The sequence below is a fragment of the Epinephelus lanceolatus genome, chromosome 9, assembly GCF_041903045.1.
Source record: "Epinephelus lanceolatus isolate andai-2023 chromosome 9, ASM4190304v1, whole genome shotgun sequence".
Taxonomy (NCBI): domain Eukaryota; kingdom Metazoa; phylum Chordata; class Actinopteri; order Perciformes; family Serranidae; genus Epinephelus; species Epinephelus lanceolatus.
In genome coordinates, this window is record NC_135742.1 from 3211086 (window position 1) to 3231896 (window position 20811).

Here is a 20811-nt window from a genome sequence, read left to right on the forward strand (position 1 = left end):
CAAAAATCATGAAATATGTCATTTCATAGCATGTTGTCAATAACCATGAAAAAACATCATAGTATAGTATGTCATCCAAAATTAAGAAAAAGTGTCATAGTATTCTGTGGCATCCGAAATCATGAAACAGTGTCATAGTAGAGTATGTCGTCAAAAAACATGAAAAACACATCATAGTATAGCATGTCATCAAAATCATGAAAAAAAAGTCATAGTAGAGCATGTTGTCAAAAACCATAAAAAAATGTCATAGTATAGCATGTCATCCAAAATCATGAAGAAAACAACATAGTACAGCATGTCATCAAAATCATGAAAAAAGTCATAGTATAGCATGTCGTGCGAAATCATGAAAAATCGGCATAGTATAGCATGTCGTCCGAAATCATGAAAAAAGTCATAGTATAGCATGTCGTCCGAAATCATGAAAAAAAGTCATAGTATAGTATGTTTTACGAAACCATGAAAAATGTCATAGTATAGCATGTTTTACGAAACCATGAAAAATGTCATAGTATAACATGTCGACCGAAATCATGAAAAATCGTCATAGTATAGCATGTCGTCCGAAATCATGAAAAATCGGCATAGTATAGCATGTCGTCCAAAATCATGAAAATTCGTCATAGTATAGCATGTTGTCCCAAACCATGAAAAAAAAGTCATAGTATAGCATGTCGTCCGAAATCATGAAAAAAGTCATAGTACAGCATGTCGTGCGAAATCATGAAAAAAGCCATAGTATAGCATGTAATCCAAAATCATGAAAAAAAGTCATAGTATAGCATGTCGTCCGAAATCATGAAAGAAGTCATAGTATAGCATGTCTTACGAAACCATGAAAAATGTCATAGTATAGCATGTCATCCGAAACCATGAAAAATGTCATAGTATAGCATGTCATCCGAAATCATGAAAAAAAGTCATAGTATAGCATGTCGTCCAAAATCATGAAAAAAGTCATAGTATAGTATGTCGTCCAAAATCATGAAAAAAGTCATAGTATAGCATGTCGTCCGACATCATGAAAAATCGTCATAGTATAGCATGTCGTCTGAAATCTTGAAAAATTGTCATAGTATAGCATGTCGTCCAAAATCATGAAAAAAGTCATAGTATAGCATGTCGTCCAAAATCATGAAAAAAAAGTCATAGTATAGCATGTCGTCCGAAATCATGAAAAGTCATAGTATAGCATGTCGTCCAAAATCATGAAAAATCGTCATAGTATAGCATGTCGTCTGAAATCTTGAAAAATCGTCATAGTATAGCATGTCGTCCAAAATCATGAAAAAAAGTCATAGTATAGCATGTTGTCCAAAATCATGAAAAAAAGTCATAGTATAGCATGTCGTCCAAAATCATGAAAAAAAGTCATAGTATAGCATGTCGTCCGACATCATGAAAAATCGTCATAGTATAGCATGTCGTCTGAAATCTTGAAAAATCGTCATAGTATAGCATGTCGTCCGAAATCTAGACAAATCGTCATAGTATAGCATGTCGTCCAAAATCATGAAAAAAAATGCATAGTATAGCATGTCGTCCGAAACCATGAAAAATGTCATAGTATAGCATGTCGTCTAAAATCATGAAAAAAAGTCATAGTATAGCATGTCGTCCAAAATCATGAAAAAAAGTCATAGTATAGCATGTCGTCTGAAATCATGAAAAATCGTCATAGTATAGCATGTCGTCTGAAATCTAGACAAATTGTCATAGTATAGCATGTCGTCCGACATCATGAAAAAAAGTCATAGTATAGCATGTTGTCCAAAATCATGAAAAAAAGTCATAGTATAGCATGTTGTCCAAAATCATGAAAAAAAGTCATAGTATAGCATGTCGTCCAAAATCATGAAAAAAAGTCATAGTATAGCATGTCGTCCGACATCATGAAAAATCGTCATATTATAGCATGTCGTCCAAAATCATGAAAAAAAAGTCATAGTATAGCATGTTGTCCGACATCATGAAAAATCGTCATAGTATAGCATGTCGTCTGAAATCTTGAAAAATCGTCATAGTATAGCATGTCGTCCGAAATCTAGACAAATTGTCATAGTATAGCATGTCGTCCAAAATCATAAAAAAAAGTCATAGTATAGCATGTCATCCAAAATCATGAAAAAAAGTCATAGTATAGCATGTCGTCCGACATCATGAAAAATCGTCATAGTATAGCATGTCGTCCAAAATCTTGAAAAATCGTCATAGTATAGCATGTCGTCCGAAATCTAGACAAATCGTCATAGTATAGCATGTCGCCCAAAATCATGAAAAAAAAGTCATAGTATAGCATGTCATCCAAAATCATGAAAAAAAGTCATAGTGTAGCATGTCATCCAAAATCATGAAAAAAAGTCATAGTATAGCATGTCGTCCGACATCATGAAAAATCGTCATAGTATAGCATATCGTCCAAAATCATGAAAAAAAATTCATAGTATAGCATGTCGTCCGACATCATGAAAAATCGTCACAGTATAGCATGTCGTCTGAAATCTTGAAAAATCGTCATAGTATAGCATGTCGTCCAAAATCATGAAAAAAAAGTCATAGTATATAGCATGTTGTCCAAAATCATGAAAAAAAGTCATAGTATAGCATGTCGTCCAAAATCATGAAAAAAAGTCATAGTATAGCATGTCGTCCGACATCATGAAAAATCGTCATAGTATAGCATGTCGTCCAAAATCATGAAAAAAAGTCATAGTATAGCATGTCGTCCGACATCATGAAAAATCGACATAGTATAGCATGTCGTCCAAAATCTTGAAAAATCGTCATAATATAGCATGTTGTCCGAAATCATGAAAAAAAGTCATAGTATAGCATGTCGTCCAAAATCATGAAAAACAGTCATAGTATAGCATGTCGTCCGAAACCATGAAAAATCGTCATAGTATAGCATTTCTTACAAAATCATGAAAAAAGTCAAAGTATAGCATGTTGTCTGAAATCATGAAAAACGTCATAGTATAGCATGTCGTCCGAAATCATGAAAAATCGTCAAAGTATAGCATGTCGTCCGAAATCATGAAAAAAAGTCATAGTATAGCATGTCGTCCGAAATCATGAAAAAAAAGTCATAGTATAGCATGTCGTCCGAAATCATGAAAAAAAAGTCATAGTATAGCATGTCGTCCAAAATCATGAAAAAAAAGTCATAGTATAGCATGTCGTCCAAAATCATGAAAAAAAGTCATAGTATAGCATGTCGTCCGACATCATGAAAAATCGACATAATATAGCATGTCGTCCGAAATCTAGACAAATCGTCATAGTATAGCATGTCGCCCAAAATCATGAAAAAAAAGTCATAGTATAGCATGTCATCCAAAATCATGAAAAAAAGTCATAGTGTAGCATGTCATCCAAAATCATGAAAAAAAAGTCATAGTATAGCATTTCGTCCGACATCATGAAAAATCGTCATAGTATAGCATGTCGTCCAAAATCATAAAAAAAAATTCATAGTATAGCATGTTGTCCGACATCATGAAAAATCGTCATAGTATAGCATGTCGTCTGAAATCTTGAAAAATCGTCATAGTATAGCATGTCGTCCAAAATCATGAAAAAAAAGTCATAGTATATAGCATGTTGTCCGAAATCATGAAAAGTCATAGTATAGCATGTCATCCGAAATCATGAAAAAAAGTCATAGTATAGCATGTCGTCCGAAATCATGAAAAAAAGTCATAGTATAGCATGTCGTCCGAAATCATGAAAAAAAGTCATAGTATAGCATGTCGTCCGAAATCATGAAAAAAAGTCATAGTATAGCATGTCGTCCAAAATCATGAAAAAAAAGTCATAGTATAGCATGTTGTCCAAAATCATGAAAAAAAGTCATAGTATAGCATGTTCTCCGACATCATGAAAAATCGACATAGTATAGCATGTCGTCCAAAATCATGAAAAAAAGTCATAGTATAGCATGTCGTCCGACATCATGAAAAATCGTCATAGTATAGCATGTCGTCCAAAATCATGAAAAAAAATTCATAGTATAGCATGTCGTCCGACATCATGAAAAATCGTCATAGTATAGCATGTCGTCCAAAATCATGAAAAAAAGTCATAGTATAGCATGTCGTCCGACATCATGAAAAATCGACATAGTATAGCATGTCGTCCAAAATCTTGAAAAATCGTCATAGTATAGCATGTCGTCCGAAATCTAGACAAATCGTCATAGTATAGCATGTCGCCCAAAATCATGAAAAAAAAGTCGTAGTATAGCATGTCGTCCGAAATCATGAAAAAAGTCATAGTATAGCATGTCGTCCGAAATCATGAAAAAAAGTCATAGTATAGTATGTTTTACGAAACCATGAAAAATGTCATAGTATAGCATGTTTTACGAAACCATGAAAAATGTCATAGTATAACATGTCGACCGAAATCATGAAAAATCGTCATAGTATAGCATGTCGTCCGAAATCATGAAAAATCGGCATAGTATAGCATGTCGTCCAAAATCATGAAAATTCGTCATAGTATAGCATGTTGTCCCAAACCATGAAAAAAAAGTCATAGTATAGCATGTCGTCCGAAATCATGAAAAAAGTCATAGTACAGCATGTCGTGCGAAATCATGAAAAAAGCCATAGTATAGCATGTAATCCAAAATCATGAAAAAAAGTCATAGTATAGCATGTCGTCCGAAATCATGAAAGAAGTCATAGTATAGCATGTCTTACGAAACCATGAAAAATGTCATAGTATAGCATGTCATCCGAAACCATGAAAAATGTCATAGTATAGCATGTCGTCCAAAATCATGAAAAAAGTCATAGTATAGTATGTCGTCCAAAATCATGAAAAATCGTCATAGTATAGCATGTCGTCTGAAATCTTGAAAAATCGTCATAGTATAGCATGTCGTCCAAAATCATGAAAAAAAGTCATAGTATAGCATGTTGTCCAAAATCATGAAAAAAAGTCATAGTATAGCATGTCGTCCAAAATCATGAAAAAAGTCATAGTATAGTATGTCGTCCAAAATCATGAAAAAAGTCATAGTATAGCATGTCGTCCGACATCATGAAAAATCGTCATAGTATAGCATGTCGTCTGAAATCTTGAAAAATTGTCATAGTATAGCATGTCGTCCAAAATCATGAAAAAAAGTCATAGTATAGCATGTCGTCCAAAATCATGAAAAAAAAGTCATCGTATAGCATGTCGTCCGAAATCATGAAAAGTCATAGTATAGCATGTCGTCCAAAATCATGAAAAATCGTCATAGTATAGCATGTCGTCTGAAATGTTGAAAAATCGTCATAGTATAGCATGTCGTCCAAAATCATGAAAAAAAGTCATAGTATAGCATGTTGTCCAAAATCATGAAAAAAAGTCATAGTATAGCATGTCGTCCAAAATCATGAAAAAAAGTCATAGTATAGCATGTCGTCCGACATCATGAAAAATCGTCATAGTATAGCATGTCGTCTGAAATCTTGAAAAATCGTCATAGTATAGCATGTCGTCCGAAATCTAGACAAATCGTCATAGTATAGCATGTCGTCCAAAACCATGAAAAATGTCATAGTATAGCATGTCGTCTAAAATCATGAAAAAAAGTCATAGTATAGCATGTCGTCCAAAATCATGAAAAAAAGTCATAGTATAGCATGTCGTCTGAAATCATGAAAAATCGTCATAGTATAGCATGTCGTCTGAAATCTAGACAAATTGTCATAGTATAGCATGTCGTCCGACATCATGAAAAAAAGTCATAGTATAGCATGTTGTCCAAAATCATGAAAAAAAGTCATAGTATAGCATGTTGTCCAAAATCATGAAAAAAAGTCATAGTATAGCATGTCGTCCAAAATCATGAAAAAAAGTCATAGTATAGCATGTCGTCCGACATCATGAAAAATCGTCATATTATAGCATGTCGTCCAAAATCATGAAAAAAAAGTCATAGTATAGCATGTTGTCCGACATCATGAAAAATCGTCATAGTATAGCATGTCGTCTGAAATCTTGAAAAATCGTCATAGTATAGCATGTCGTCCGAAATCTAGACAAATTGTCATAGTATAGCATGTCGTCCAAAATCATTAAAAAAAGTCATAGTATAGCATGTCATCCAAAATCATGAAAAAAAGTCATAGTATAGCATGTCGTCCGACATCATGAAAAATCGTCATAGTATAGCATGTCGTCCAAAATCTTGAAAAATCGTCATAGTATAGCATGTCGTCCGAAATCTAGACAAATCGTCATAGTATAGCATGTCGCCCAAAATCATGAAAAAAAAGTCATAGTATAGCATGTCATCCAAAATCATGAAAAAAAGTCATAGTGTAGCATGTCATCCAAAATCATGAAAAAAAGTCATAGTATAGCATGTCGTCCGACATCATGAAAAATCGTCATAGTATAGCATGTCATCCAAAATCATGAAAAAAAGTCATAGTATAGCATGTCGTCCGACATCATGAAAAATCGTCATAGTATAGCATATCGTCCAAAATCATAAAAAAAATTCATAGTATAGCATGTCGTCCGACATCATGAAAAATCGTCACAGTATAGCATGTCGTCTGAAATCTTGAAAAATCGTCATAGTATAGCATGTCGTCCAAAATCATGAAAAAAAAGTCATAGTATATAGCATGTTGTCCAAAATCATGAAAAAAAGTCATAGTATAGCATGTCGTCCAAAATCATGAAAAAAAGTCATAGTATAGCATGTCGTCCGACATCATGAAAAATCGTCATAGTATAGCATGTCGTCCAAAATCATGAAAAAAAAGTCATAGTATATAGCATGTTGTCCAAAATCATGAAAAAAAGTCATAGTATAGCATGTCGTCCAAAATCATGAAAAAAAGTCATAGTATAGCATGTCGTCCGACATCATGAAAAATCGTCATAGTATAGCATGTCGTCCAAAATCATGAAAAAAAGTCATAGTATAGCATGTCGTCCGACATCATGAAAAATCGACATAGTATAGCATGTCGTCCAAAATCTTGAAAAATCGTCATAATATAGCATGTCGTCCGAAATCTAGACAAATCGTCATAGTATAGCATGTTGCCCAAAATCATGAAAAAAAAGTCATAGTATAGCATGTTGTCCGAAATCATGAAAAGTCATAGTATAGTATGTCATCCGAAATCATGAAAAAAAGTCATAGTATAGCATGTCGTCCGAAATCATGAAAAAAAGTCATAGTATAGCATGTCGTCCGAAATCATGAAAAAAAGTCATAGTATAGCATGTCGTCCGAAATCATGAAAAAAAGTCATAGTATAGCATGTCGTCCGAAATCATGAAAAAAAAGTCATAGTATAGCATGTCGTCCAAAATCATGAAAAAAAAGTCATAGTATAGCATGTCGTCCAAAATCATGAAAAAAAAGTCATAGTATAGCATGTCGTCCAAAATCATGAAAAAAAGTCATAGTATAGCATGTCGTCCGACATCATGAAAAATCGACATAATATAGCATGTCGTCCGAAATCTAGACAAATCGTCATAGTATAGCATGTCGCCCAAAATCATGAAAAAAAAGTCATAGTATAGCATGTCATCCAAAATCATGAAAAAAAGTCATAGTGTAGCATGTCATCCAAAATCATGAAAAAAAGTCATAGTATAGCATTTCGTCCGACATCATGAAAAATCGTCATAGTATAGCATGTCGTCCAAAATCATAAAAAAAAATTCATAGTATAGCATGTTGTCCGACATCATGAAAAATCGTCATAGTATAGCATGTCGTCTGAAATCTTGAAAAATCGTCATAGTATAGCATGTCGTCCAAAATCATGAAAAAAAAGTCATAGTATATAGCATGTTGTCCGAAATCATGAAAAGTCATAGTATAGCATGTCATCCGAAATCATGAAAAAAAGTCATAGTATAGCATGTCGTCCGAAATCATGAAAAAAAGTCATAGTATAGCATGTCGTCCGAAATCATGAAAAAAAGTCATAGTATAGCATGTCGTCCAAAATCATGAAAAAAAGTCATAGTATAGCATGTCGTCCAAAATCATGAAAAAAAAGTCATAGTATAGCATGTTGTCCAAAATCATGAAAAAAAGTCATAGTATAGCATGTTCTCCGACATCATGAAAAATCGACATAGTATAGCATGTCGTCCAAAATCATGAAAAAAAGTCATAGTATAGCATGTCGTCCGACATCATGAAAAATCGTCATAGTATAGCATGTCGTCCAAAATCATGAAAAAAAATTCATAGTATAGCATGTCGTCCGACATCATGAAAAATCGTCATAGTATAGCATGTCATCCAAAATCATGAAAAAAAGTCATAGTATAGCATGTCGTCCGACATCATGAAAAATCGACATAGTATAGCATGTCGTCCAAAATCTTGAAAAATCGTCATAGTATAGCATGTCGTCCGAAATCTAGACAAATCGTCATAGTATAGCATGTCGCCCAAAATCATGAAAAAAAAGTCGTAGTATAGCATGTCGTCCGAAATCATGAAAAAAGTCATAGTATAGCATGTCGTCCGAAATCATGAAAAAAAGTCATAGTATAGTATGTTTTACGAAACCATGAAAAATGTCATAGTAAAGCATGTTTTACGAAACCATGCAAAATGTCATAGTATAACATGTCGACCGAAATCATGAAAAATCGTCATAGTATAGCATGTCGTCCGAAATCATGAAAAATCGGCATAGTATAGCATGTCGTCCAAAATCATGAAAATTCGTCATAGTATAGCATGTTGTCCCAAACCATGAAAAAAAAGTCATAGTATAGCATGTCGTCCGAAATCATGAAAAAAGTCATAGTACAGCATGTCGTGCGAAATCATGAAAAAAGCCATAGTATAGCATGTAATCCAAAATCATGAAAAAAAGTCATAGTATAGCATGTCGTTCTGAAATCATGAAAGAAGTCATAGTATAGCATGTCTTACGAAACCATGAAAAATGTCATAGTATAGCATGTCATCCGAAACCATGAAAAATGTCATAGTATAGCATGTCGTCCAAAATCATGAAAAAAGTCATAGTATAGTATGTCGTCCAAAATCATGAAAAAAGTCATAGTATAGCATGTCGTCCAAAATCATGAAAAAAAAGTCATCGTATAGCATGTCGTCCGAAATCATGAAAAGTCATAGTATAGCATGTCGTCCAAAATCATGAAAAATCGTCATAGTATAGCATGTCGTCTGAAATCTTGAAAAATCGTCATAGTATAGCATGTCGTCCAAAATCATGAAAAAAAGTCAAAGTATAGCATGTTGTCCAAAATCATGAAAAAAAGTCATAGTATAGCATGTCGTCCAAAATCATGAAAAAAGTCATAGTATAGTATGTCGTCCAAAATCATGAAAAAAGTCATAGTATAGCATGTCGTCCGACATCATGAAAAATCGTCATAGTATAGCATGTCGTCTGAAATCTTGAAAAATTGTCATAGTATAGCATGTCGTCCAAAATCATGAAAAAAGTCATAGTATAGCATGTCGTCCAAAATCATGAAAAAAAAGTCATCGTATAGCATGTCGTTCGAAATCATGAAAAGTCATAGTATAGCATGTCGTCCAAAATCATGAAAAATCGTCATAGTATAGCATGTCGTCTGAAATCTTGAAAAATCGTCATAGTATAGCATGTCGTCCAAAATCATGAAAAAAAGTCATAGTATAGCATGTTGTCCAAAATCATGAAAAAAAGTCATAGTATAGCATGTCGTCCAAAATCATGAAAAAAAGTCATAGTATAGCATGTCGTCCGACATCATGAAAAATCGTCATAGTATAGCATGTCGTCTGAAATCTTGAAAAATCGTCATAGTATAGCATGTCGTCCGAAATCTAGACAAATCGTCATAGTATAGCATGTCGTCCAAAACCATGAAAAATGTCATAGTATAGCATGTCGTCTAAAATCATGAAAAAAAGTCATAGTATAGCATGTCGTCCAAAATCATGAAAAAAAGTAATAGTATAGCATGTCGTCTGAAATCATGAAAAATCGTCATAGTATAGCATGTCGTCTGAAATCTAGACAAATTGTCATAGTATAGCATGTCGTCCGACATCATGAAAAAAAGTCATAGTATAGCATGTTGTCCAAAATCATGAAAAAAAGTCATAGTATAGCATGTTGTCCAAAATCATGAAAAAAAGTCATAGTATAGCATGTCGTCCAAAATCATGAAAAAAAGTCATAGTATAGCATGTCGTCCGACATCATGAAAAATCGTCATATTATAGCATGTCGTCCAAAATCATGAAAAAAAAGTCATAGTATAGCATGTTGTCCGACATCATGAAAAATCGTCATAGTATAGCATGTCGTCTGAAATCTTGAAAAATCGTCATAGTATAGCATGTCGTCCGAAATCTAGACAAATTGTCATAGTATAGCATGTCGTCCAAAATCATAAAAAAAAGTCATAGTATAGCATGTCATCCAAAATCATGAAAAAAAGTCATAGTATAGCATGTCGTCCGACATCATGAAAAATCGTCATAGTATAGCATGTCGTCCAAAATCTTGAAAAATCGTCATAGTATAGCATGTCGTCCGAAATCTAGACAAATCGTCATAGTATAGCATGTCGCCCAAAATCATGAAAAAAAAGTCATAGTATAGCATGTCATCCAAAATCATGAAAAAAAGTCATAGTGTAGCATGTCATCCAAAATCATGAAAAAAAGTCATAGTATAGCATGTCGTCCGACATCATGAAAAATCGTCATAGTATAGCATATCGTCCAAAATCATGAAAAAAAATTCATAGTATAGCATGTCGTCCGACATCATGAAAAATCGTCACAGTATAGCATGTCGTCTGAAATCTTGAAAAATCGTCATAGTATAGCATGACGTCCAAAATCATGAAAAAAAAGTCATAGTATATAGCATGTTGTCCAAAATCATGAAAAAAAGTCATAGTATAGCATGTCGTCCAAAATCATGAAAAAAAGTCATAGTATAGCATGTCGTCCGACATCATGAAAAATCGTCATAGTATAGCATGTCGTCCAAAATCATGAAAAAAAGTCATAGTATAGCATGTCGTCCGACATCATGAAAAATCGACATAGTATAGCATGTCGTCCAAAATCTTGAAAAATCGTCATAATATAGCATGTCGTCCGAAATCTAGACAAATCGTCATAGTATAGCATGTCGCCCAAAATCATGAAAAAAAAGTCATAGTATAGCATGTTGTCCGAAATCATGAAAAGTCATAGTATAGTATGTCATCCGAAATCATGAAAAAAAGTCATAGTATAGCATGTCGTCCGAAATCATGAAAAAAAGTCATAGTATAGCATGTCGTCCGAAATCATGAAAAAAAGTCATAGTATAGCATGTCGTCCGAAATCATGAAAAAAAGTCATAGTATAGCATGTCGTCCGAAATCATGAAAAAAAAGTCATAGTATAGCATGTCGTCCAAAATCATGAAAAAAAAGTCATAGTATAGCATGTCGTCCAAAATCATGAAAAAAAAGTCATAGTATAGCATGTCGTCCAAAATCATGAAAAAAAGTCATAGTATAGCATGTCGTCCGACATCATGAAAAATCGACATAATATAGCATGTCGTCCGAAATCTAGACAAATCGTCATAGTATAGCATGTCGCCCAAAATCATGAAAAAAAAGTCATAGTATAGCATGTCATCCAAAATCATGAAAAAAAGTCATAGTGTAGCATGTTGTTCAAAATCATGAAAAAAAGTCATAGTATAGCATTTCGTCCGACATCATGAAAAATCGTCATAGTATAGCATGTCGTCCAAAATCATAAAAAAAAATTCATAGTATAGCATGTTGTCCGACATCATGAAAAATCGTCATAGTATAGCATGTCGTCTGAAATCTTGAAAAATCGTCATAGTATAGCATGTCGTCCAAAATCATGAAAAAAAAGTCATAGTATATAGCATGTTGTCCGAAATCATGAAAAGTCATAGTATAGCATGTCATCCGAAATCATGAAAAAAAGTCATAGTATAGCATGTCGTCCGAAATCATGAAAAAAAGTCATAGTATAGCATGTCGTCCGAAATCATGAAAAAAAGTCATAGTATAGCATGTCGTCCAAAATCATGAAAAAAAGTCATAGTATAGCATGTCGTCCAAAATCATGAAAAAAAAGTCATAGTATAGCATGTTGTCCAAAATCATGAAAAAAAGTCATAGTATAGCATGTTCTCCGACATCATGAAAAATCGACATAGTATAGCATGTCGTCCAAAATCATGAAAAAAAGTCATAGTATAGCATGTCGTCCGACATCATGAAAAATCGTTATAGTATAGCATGTCGTCCAAAATCATGAAAAAAAATTCATAGTATAGCATGTCGTCCGACATCATGAAAAATCGTCATAGTATAGCATGTCGTCCAAAATCATGAAAAAAAGTCATAGTATAGCATGTCGTCCGACATCATGAAAAATCGACATAGTATAGCATGTCGTCCAAAATCTTGAAAAATCGTCATAGTATAGCATGTCGTCCGAAATCTAGACAAATCGTCATAGTATAGCATGTCGCCCAAAATCATGAAAAAAAAGTCGTAGTATAGCATGTCGTCCGAAATCATGAAAAAAGTCATAGTATAGCATGTCGTCCGAAATCATGAAAAAAAGTCATAGTATAGTATGTTTTACGAAACCATGAAAAATGTCATAGTATAGCATGTTTTACGAAACCATGAAAAATGTCATAGTATAACATGTCGACCGAAATCATGAAAAATCGTCATAGTATAGCATGTCGTCCGAAATCATGAAAAATCGGCATAGTATAGCATGTCGTCCAAAATCATGAAAATTCGTCATAGTATAGCATGTTGTCCCAAACCATGAAAAAAAAGTCATAGTATAGCATGTCGTCCGAAATCATGAAAAAAGTCATAGTACAGCATGTCGTGCGAAATCATGAAAAAAGCCATAGTATAGCATGTAATCCAAAATCATGAAAAAAAGTCATAGTATAGCATGTCGTCCGAAATCATGAAAGAAGTCATAGTATAGCATGTCTTACGAAACCATGAAAAATGTCATAGTATAGCATGTCATCCGAAACCATGAAAAATGTCATAGTATAGCATGTCATCCGAAATCATGAAAAAAAGTCATAGTATAGCATGTCGTCCAAAATCATGAAAAAAGTCATAGTATAGTATGTCGTCCAAAATCATGAAAAAAGTCATAGTATAGCATGTCGTCCGACATCATGAAAAATCGTCATAGTATAGCATGTCGTCTGAAATCTTGAAAAATTGTCATAGTATAGCATGTCGTCCAAAATCATGAAAAAAGTCATAGTATAGCATGTCGTCCAAAATCATGAAAAAAAAGTCATCGTATAGCATGTCGTCCGAAATCATGAAAAGTCATAGTATAGCATGTCGTCCAAAATCATGAAAAAAGTCATAGTATAGCATGTCGTATAAAACCATAAAAAAAAGTCACAGTATAGCATGTCGTCCGAAATCATGAAAAAAAGTTGTAGTATAGCATGTCGTCCCAAACCATGAAAAAAAAGTCATAGTATAGTATGTCATCCCAAACCATGAAAAAAAGTCACAGTATAGCATGTTGTCCGAAACCATGAAAAAAAGTCATAGTATAGCATGTCGTCCCAAACCATAAAAAAAAAATCACAGTATAGCATGTCGTCCGAAATCATGAAAAAAAGTCATAGTATAGCATGTCGTCCGAAATCATGAAAAAAAGTCATAGTATAGCATGTCGTCCAAAATCATGAAAAAAAGTCATAGTATAGCATGTCGTCCAAAATCATGAAAAAAAAGTCATAGTATAGCATGTTGTCCAAAATCATGAAAAAAAGTCATAGTATAGCATGTTCTCCGACATCATGAAAAATCGACATAGTATAGCATGTCGTCCAAAATCATGAAAAAAAGTCATAGTATAGCATGTCGTCCGACATCATGAAAAATCGTCATAGTATAGCATGTCGTCCAAAATCATGAAAAAAAATTCATAGTATAGCATGTCGTCCGACATCATGAAAAATCGTCATAGTATAGCATGTCGTCCAAAATCATGAAAAAAAGTCATACTATAGCATGTCGTCCGACATCATGAAAAATCGACATAGTATAGCATGTCGTCCAAAATCTTGAAAAATCGTCATAGTATAGCATGTCGTCCGAAATCTAGACAAATCGTCATAGTATAGCATGTCGCCCAAAATCATGAAATAAAAGTCGTAGTATAGCATGTTGTCCGAAATCATGAAAAGTCATAGTATAGCATGTCATCCGAAATCATGAAAAAAAGTCATAGTATAGCATGTCGTCCAAAATCATGAAAAACAGTCATAGTATAGCATGTCGTCCGAAATCATGAAAAAAAGTCATAGTATAGCATGTCGTCCGAAATCATGAAAAAAAGTCATAGTATAGCATGTCGTCCGAAATCATGAAAAAAAGTCATAGTATAGCATGTCGTCCGAAATCATGAAAAAAAGTCATAGTATAGCATGTCGTCCAAAATCATGAAAAAAGTCATAGTATAGCATGTCATCCGAAATCATGAAAAAAAGTCATAGTATAGCATGTCGACCAAAATCATGAAAAAAAGTCATAGTATAGCATGTTGTTCAAAATCATGAAAAAAAGTCATAGTATAGTATGTCGTCCGACATCATGAAAAATCGTCATAGTATAGCATATCGTCTGAAATCTTGAAAAATCGTCATAGTATAGCATGTCGTCCAAAATCATGAAAAAAAATTCATAGTATAGCATGTCGTCCGACATCATGAAAAATCGTCATAGTATAGCATATCGTCTGAAATCTTGAAAAATCGTCATAGTATAGCATGTCGTCCAAAATCATGAAAAAAAAAGTCATAGTATAGCATGTCGTCCAAAATCATGAAAAAAAAGTCATAGTATAGCATGTTGTCCAAAATCATGAAAAAAAGTCATAGTATAGCATGTCGTCCAAAATCATGAAAAAAAAGTCATAGTATAGCATGTCGTCCAAAATCATGAAAAAAAGTCATAGTATAGCATGTCGTCCGACATCATGAAAAATCGACATAGTATAGCATGTCGTCCAAAATCTTGAAAAATCGTCATAGTATAGCATGTCGTCCGACATCATGAAAAATCGACATAGTATAGCATGTCGTCCAAAATCTTGAAAAATCGTCATAGTATAGCATGTCGTCCGAAATCTCGACAAATCGTCATAGTATAGCATGTCGCCCAAAATCATGAAAAAAAAGTCATAGTATAGCATGTTGTCCGAAATCATGAAAAGTCATAGTATAGCATGTCGTCCGAAATCATGAAAAAAAGTCATAGTATAGCATGTCGTCCGAAATCATGAAAAAAAGTCATAGTATAGCATGTTGTTCAAAATCATGAAAAAAAGTCATAGTATAGTATGTCGTCCAAAATCATGAAAAAAAGTCATAGTATAGCATGTCGTCCGAAATCTAGACAAATCGTCATAGTATAGCATGTCGTCCAAAATCATGAAAAAAAAGTCATAGTATAGCATGTTGTCCAAAATCATGAAAAAAAGTCATAGTATAGCATGTCGTCCAAAATCATGAAAAAAAGTCATAGTATAGCATGTCGTCCAAAACCAAAAAAAAAAGTCATATAGCATGTCGTCCGACATCATGAAAAATCGTAATAGTATAGCATGTTGTCCAAAATCATGAAAAAAAGTCATAGTATAGCATGTCGTCCGACATCATGAAAAATCGTCATAGTATAGCATGTCGTCCAAAACCATGAAAAAAAGTCATATAGCATGTCGTCTGACATCATGAAAAATCGTAATAGTATAGCATGTCGTCTGAAATCTTGAAAAATCGTCATAGTATAGCATGTCGTCCGAAATCTAGACAAATCGTCATAGTATAGCATGTCGCCCAAAATCATGAAAAAAAAGTCATAGTATAGTATGTTGTCCGAAATCATGAAAAGTCATAGTATAGCATGTCTTACGAAACCATGAAAAATGTCATAGTATAGCATGTCGTCTGAAATCCTGAAAAATCGTCATAGTATAGCATGTCGACCGAAATCATGAAAAAAAAGTCACATATATGCAAAAAAGTGCCATAAAAATTCACAATGAACTTACAGTGTAGTACACCAGACAGAATGTGTAGAGAAGTCTTAGTATAGTATGTAATAAAAAAACATGAAGTCTATGATGTCATGTGACAAATTATAATCACGTCATAGAAATTCACTGCTTCAATTAAACAATTAATTTTTTAAAGATATTTTTTGGGCATTTTGCCTTTAATGGACAGGACAGACAAGTGTGAAAGGGGGAGAGAGAGAGAGAGAGAGAGAGAGAGAGAGAGAGAGAGAGAGAGAGGGGATGACATGCAGCAAAGGGCCACAGGCTGGATATGAACCCGGGCCGCTGTGGCAACAGCTCTACCACTAAGCAACCGACGCCCCGAAACAATTAATTTTCAAAAAGCTTTAAACTAAGCAGAGTGGGAGGTGAAGAATAAATTAACACAAACACACAAAAAAACTCAGTTTAATCAGAATCAGATCAGTCATTATGATTTAGAATTAATCTTGTGTCCTTTAATTCAAATAAGTAAATATTCAGTTTTGTTCTGCGTGTCTCAGCTTTTAAATCAGTTTAATATTTAATCACTTCATATTTCTGCATCTACTTAGAGTAAACATGATACATTAAAATACATCAGTATTTACAAAATGTGTGAACCACAGAAAAAAAACAGCAAATGATTAATTTATTTTAACAGGGCAAACATTTCTGTTGTCTCTGTTCTTAAATATCTTTAATTAATCAGAAATACATTAAAACATCTCCATGAGAAAATAACAAGAAACCAACATTCACACAGCAGATTTTATCCAAATATAATTTATTGCAGACAAACACAGAAATGGTCTCTGCTCTGATGATAAAATAAGTTAATGTTTCACAGCTTGTGCAGGTCAGAGGAGTGTTTGTTTCTGAGGCTGCGACGCCACCTGCTGTCAGATAAAAACCTCATCACAACAAGCATCACTAATATTTTACAGACTGTACACAAACTCATCATTCCTCTAAAAACCTAAAAACTTTACAATGCTTCAGATTTTAACCCTCTGTTGCTCAAACAATCACATTTAAAGGAACACTGCACTGGTTTTGCAGGTTTTAGTCCTTCATGTATATATGATGTATATGTTCCATCATCTGGGAGTTTGTTAAAAATTGATTAAACAAATAGTTTCTTAGTTTTAATCTTCAAATTCCTTTCAGGCAGACACTGGTTTGAGTTCATGTCCATGGAAATTATCTTGAGAGATAATTCAGCAAAATTATTGTTTTACTTGAGAAAATGTGGATGAATTTAGCAGTTATTTTCTCATCGATCAACCATTTAGTTTCTAAAATAAATATCCACAAACTCTCAGAGTGCAGCATGTCTTCAAACTGACCACAAGTCCAACAAACTGTTAATATTTAACACTGTAAACATTCTGACAATCAACAGAGCGATAAATCAACTCATCCTTTCAGCCACAGTGAGTACTGTGAATAGTTTGTGTGGATTCTGAGATGTCAGACTGTCCTTGAACACATCAGCAGCTCATAAAATGAAAACTTTTTCTGCAGGAAAAGAAACGTTGATGGAAACATGTTTGTGTTTTTAAAGGTTCAGACATGCAGAACTAGTGGAATGATCCTTTAAAGGACAGGGTCAAGTCTATCTTAAATACAAACATGTACGTATTTACACCTGTGAGATTTACTGATCCCTGTACTCACTTCTTCTCTACATACTGTGTGATAGAAAAGACACACTGTAAAGAATGATCACAAACAGCAGTCAGAGCTCGTTCACACTCGCACATCAATGTGTGAAGTGACCACAGAACTTCATTTGTTTCTGATTTAAGGCAACGTTAACTGGATGAAAACAGGTGTTAACAGCCTCAGAACTCAGCAGGGTTTCCGTGTAAACATGCTGGTTCACCTGCTGTCTCAGGCATGTCTTTTGATTGGACGTCAGAGATTGCCTCTGTCCCTCATGGCGTCCTGTATCTGTCTGTTGAGCTCAGCGATGATTCTGTCTTCATGGGTGTACACGCCGGTCCTCAGCAACGTGTCTCTCTCCTCCAACAGGCGGCTCAGGTGTTCGTCAGCACTCTCATTAACGCTCTGAGCAGGGGCGGGGCCACACAGGGACGAGGCGGGGCCTAACCTGTCCTCCTCCTGCTTCTTCAATCTGTCACAGGAAATGTAAAACAATATCACACTTTGCCTTATTACATAGCTTAATAGATATTATCAATAAAGTGACAAACTATAGCATAACTTTTTCCATCCTACTTTCATATGACTTTTTGTTCTGACTTTTATGACAGATCGCTTTTATTTACGACATACTATAGCACACAACTTTGTTCATGACATGAAATACTACTATTTTTCATGGTTTCAGACGACATGCTATACTATGACGATTTTTTATGATTTTGGACGACATGCTATACTATGACGATTTTTTATGATTTCGGACGACATGCTATACTATGACGATTTTTTATGATTTTGGACGACATGCTATACTATGACGATTTTTTATGATTTCGGACGACATGCTATACTATGACGATTTTTTATGATTTTGGACGACATGCTATATTATGACTTTTTTTCATGATTTCGGACGACATGCTATACTATGACGATTTTTTATGATTTTGGACGACATGCTATACTATGACTTTTTTTCATGATTTCGGACGACATGCTATACTATGACGATTTTTTATGATTTTGGACGACATGCTATATTATGACTTTTTTTCATGATTTCGGACGACATGCTATACTATGACGATTTTTTATGATTTTGGACGACATGCTATACTATGACTTTTTTTTCATGATTTCATACGACATGCTATACTATGACTTTTTTTCATGATTTCGGACAACATGCTATACTATGACGATTTTTTATGATTTCGGACGACATGCTATACTTTGACTTTTTTTCATGATTTCAGACGACATGCTATACTTTGACTTTTTTCATGATTTTGGACGACATACTATACTATGACTTTTTTTCATGATTTCGGACGACATGCTATACTATGACTTTTTTCATGATTTCGGACGACATGCTATACTATGACTTTTTTTCATGATTTTGGACGACATGCTATACTTTGACTTTTTTCATGATTTTGGACGACATGCTATACTTTGACTTTTTTCATGATTTTGGACGACATGCTATACTTTGACTTTTTTCATGATTTTGGACGACATGCTATACTATGACTTTTTTTCATGGTTTGGGACGACATGCTATACTATGACTTTTTTTTCATGGTTTGGGACGACATGCTATACTATGACTTTTTTTCATGATTTCGTACAACATGCTATACTATGAGGATTTTTTATGATTTCGGACGACATGCTATACTATGACTTTTTTTCATGATTTCAGACGACATGCTATACTTTGACTTTTTTCATGATTTTGTACGAAATGCTATACTATGACGATTTTTCATGGTTTCGGACGACATGCTATACTATGACTGTTTTTCATGATTTTGGACGACATGCTATACTATGACTTTTTTTCATGATTTCGGACAACATGCTATACTACGACGATTTTTTATGATTTCGGACGACATGCTATACTATGACTTTTTTTCATGATTTCGGACGACATGCTATACTTTGACGATTTTTCATGATTTCGGACGACATGCTATACTATGACGTTTTTCATGATTTCAGACAACATGCTATACTTTGACTTTTTTCATGATTTTGTAAGAAATGCTATACTATGACGATTTTTCATGGTTTCGGACGACATGCTATACTATGACTGTTTTTCATGATTTTGGACGACATGCTATACTATGACTTTTTTTCATGATTTCGGACAACATGCTATACTATGACGATTTTTTATGATTTCGGACGACATGCTATACTATGACTTTTTTCATGATTTCAGACGACATGCTATACTTTGACTTTTTTCATGATTTTGTACGAAATGCTATACTATGACGATTTTTCATGGTTTCGGACGACATGCTATACTATGACTGTTTTTCATGATTTTGGACGACATGCTATACTATGACTTTTTTTCATGATTTCGGACAACATGCTATACTACGACGATTTTTTATGATTTCGGACGACATGCTATACTATGACTTTTTTTTCATGATTTCATACGACATGCTATACTATGACTTTTTTTCATGATTTCGGACAACATGCTATACTATGACGTTTTTCATGATTTCAGACAACATGCTATACTATGACTTTTTTTCATGATTTCAGACGACATGCTATACTTTGACTTTTTTCATGATTTTGAACGACATGCTATACTATGACTTTTTTTCATGGTTTGGGACGACATACTATACTATGACTTTTTTTCATGGTTTGGGACGACATGCTATACTATGACTTTTTTTCATGGTTTCGGACGACATGCTATACTATGACTGTTTTTTCATGATTTCATACGACATGCTATATTATGACTTTTTTTCATGATTTCGGACAACATGCTATACTATGACGATTTTTTATGATTTTGGACGACATGCTATACTATGACTTTTTTTTCATGATTTCATACGACATGCTATACTATGACTTTTTTTCATGATTTCGGACAACATGCTATACTTTGACTTTTTTCATGATTTTGGACGACATACTATACTATGACTTTTTTTCATGATTTCGGATGACATGCTATACTATGACTTTTTTCATGATTTTGGACG

The 20811-nt window shown here is 33.8% G+C and overlaps 1 protein-coding gene across 2 annotated transcripts in view; it reads right to left on the reverse strand.

The window, feature by feature from the left end:
- Nucleotides 1-16875: 16875 nt before the first annotated feature.
- cep120 (centrosomal protein 120) overlaps nt 16876-20811 on the reverse strand; it is a 46418-nt gene continuing 42482 nt past the window's right edge. For both annotated transcript variants that reach the window (XM_033618924.2, XM_033618921.2), the window contains exon 20: nt 16876-18245. In XM_033618924.2, coding sequence (XP_033474815.1) covers nt 18026-18245 — 220 coding nt within the window. In that variant the 3' untranslated portion in view covers nt 16876-18025. The remainder of the gene's footprint in view (nt 18246-20811) is intronic.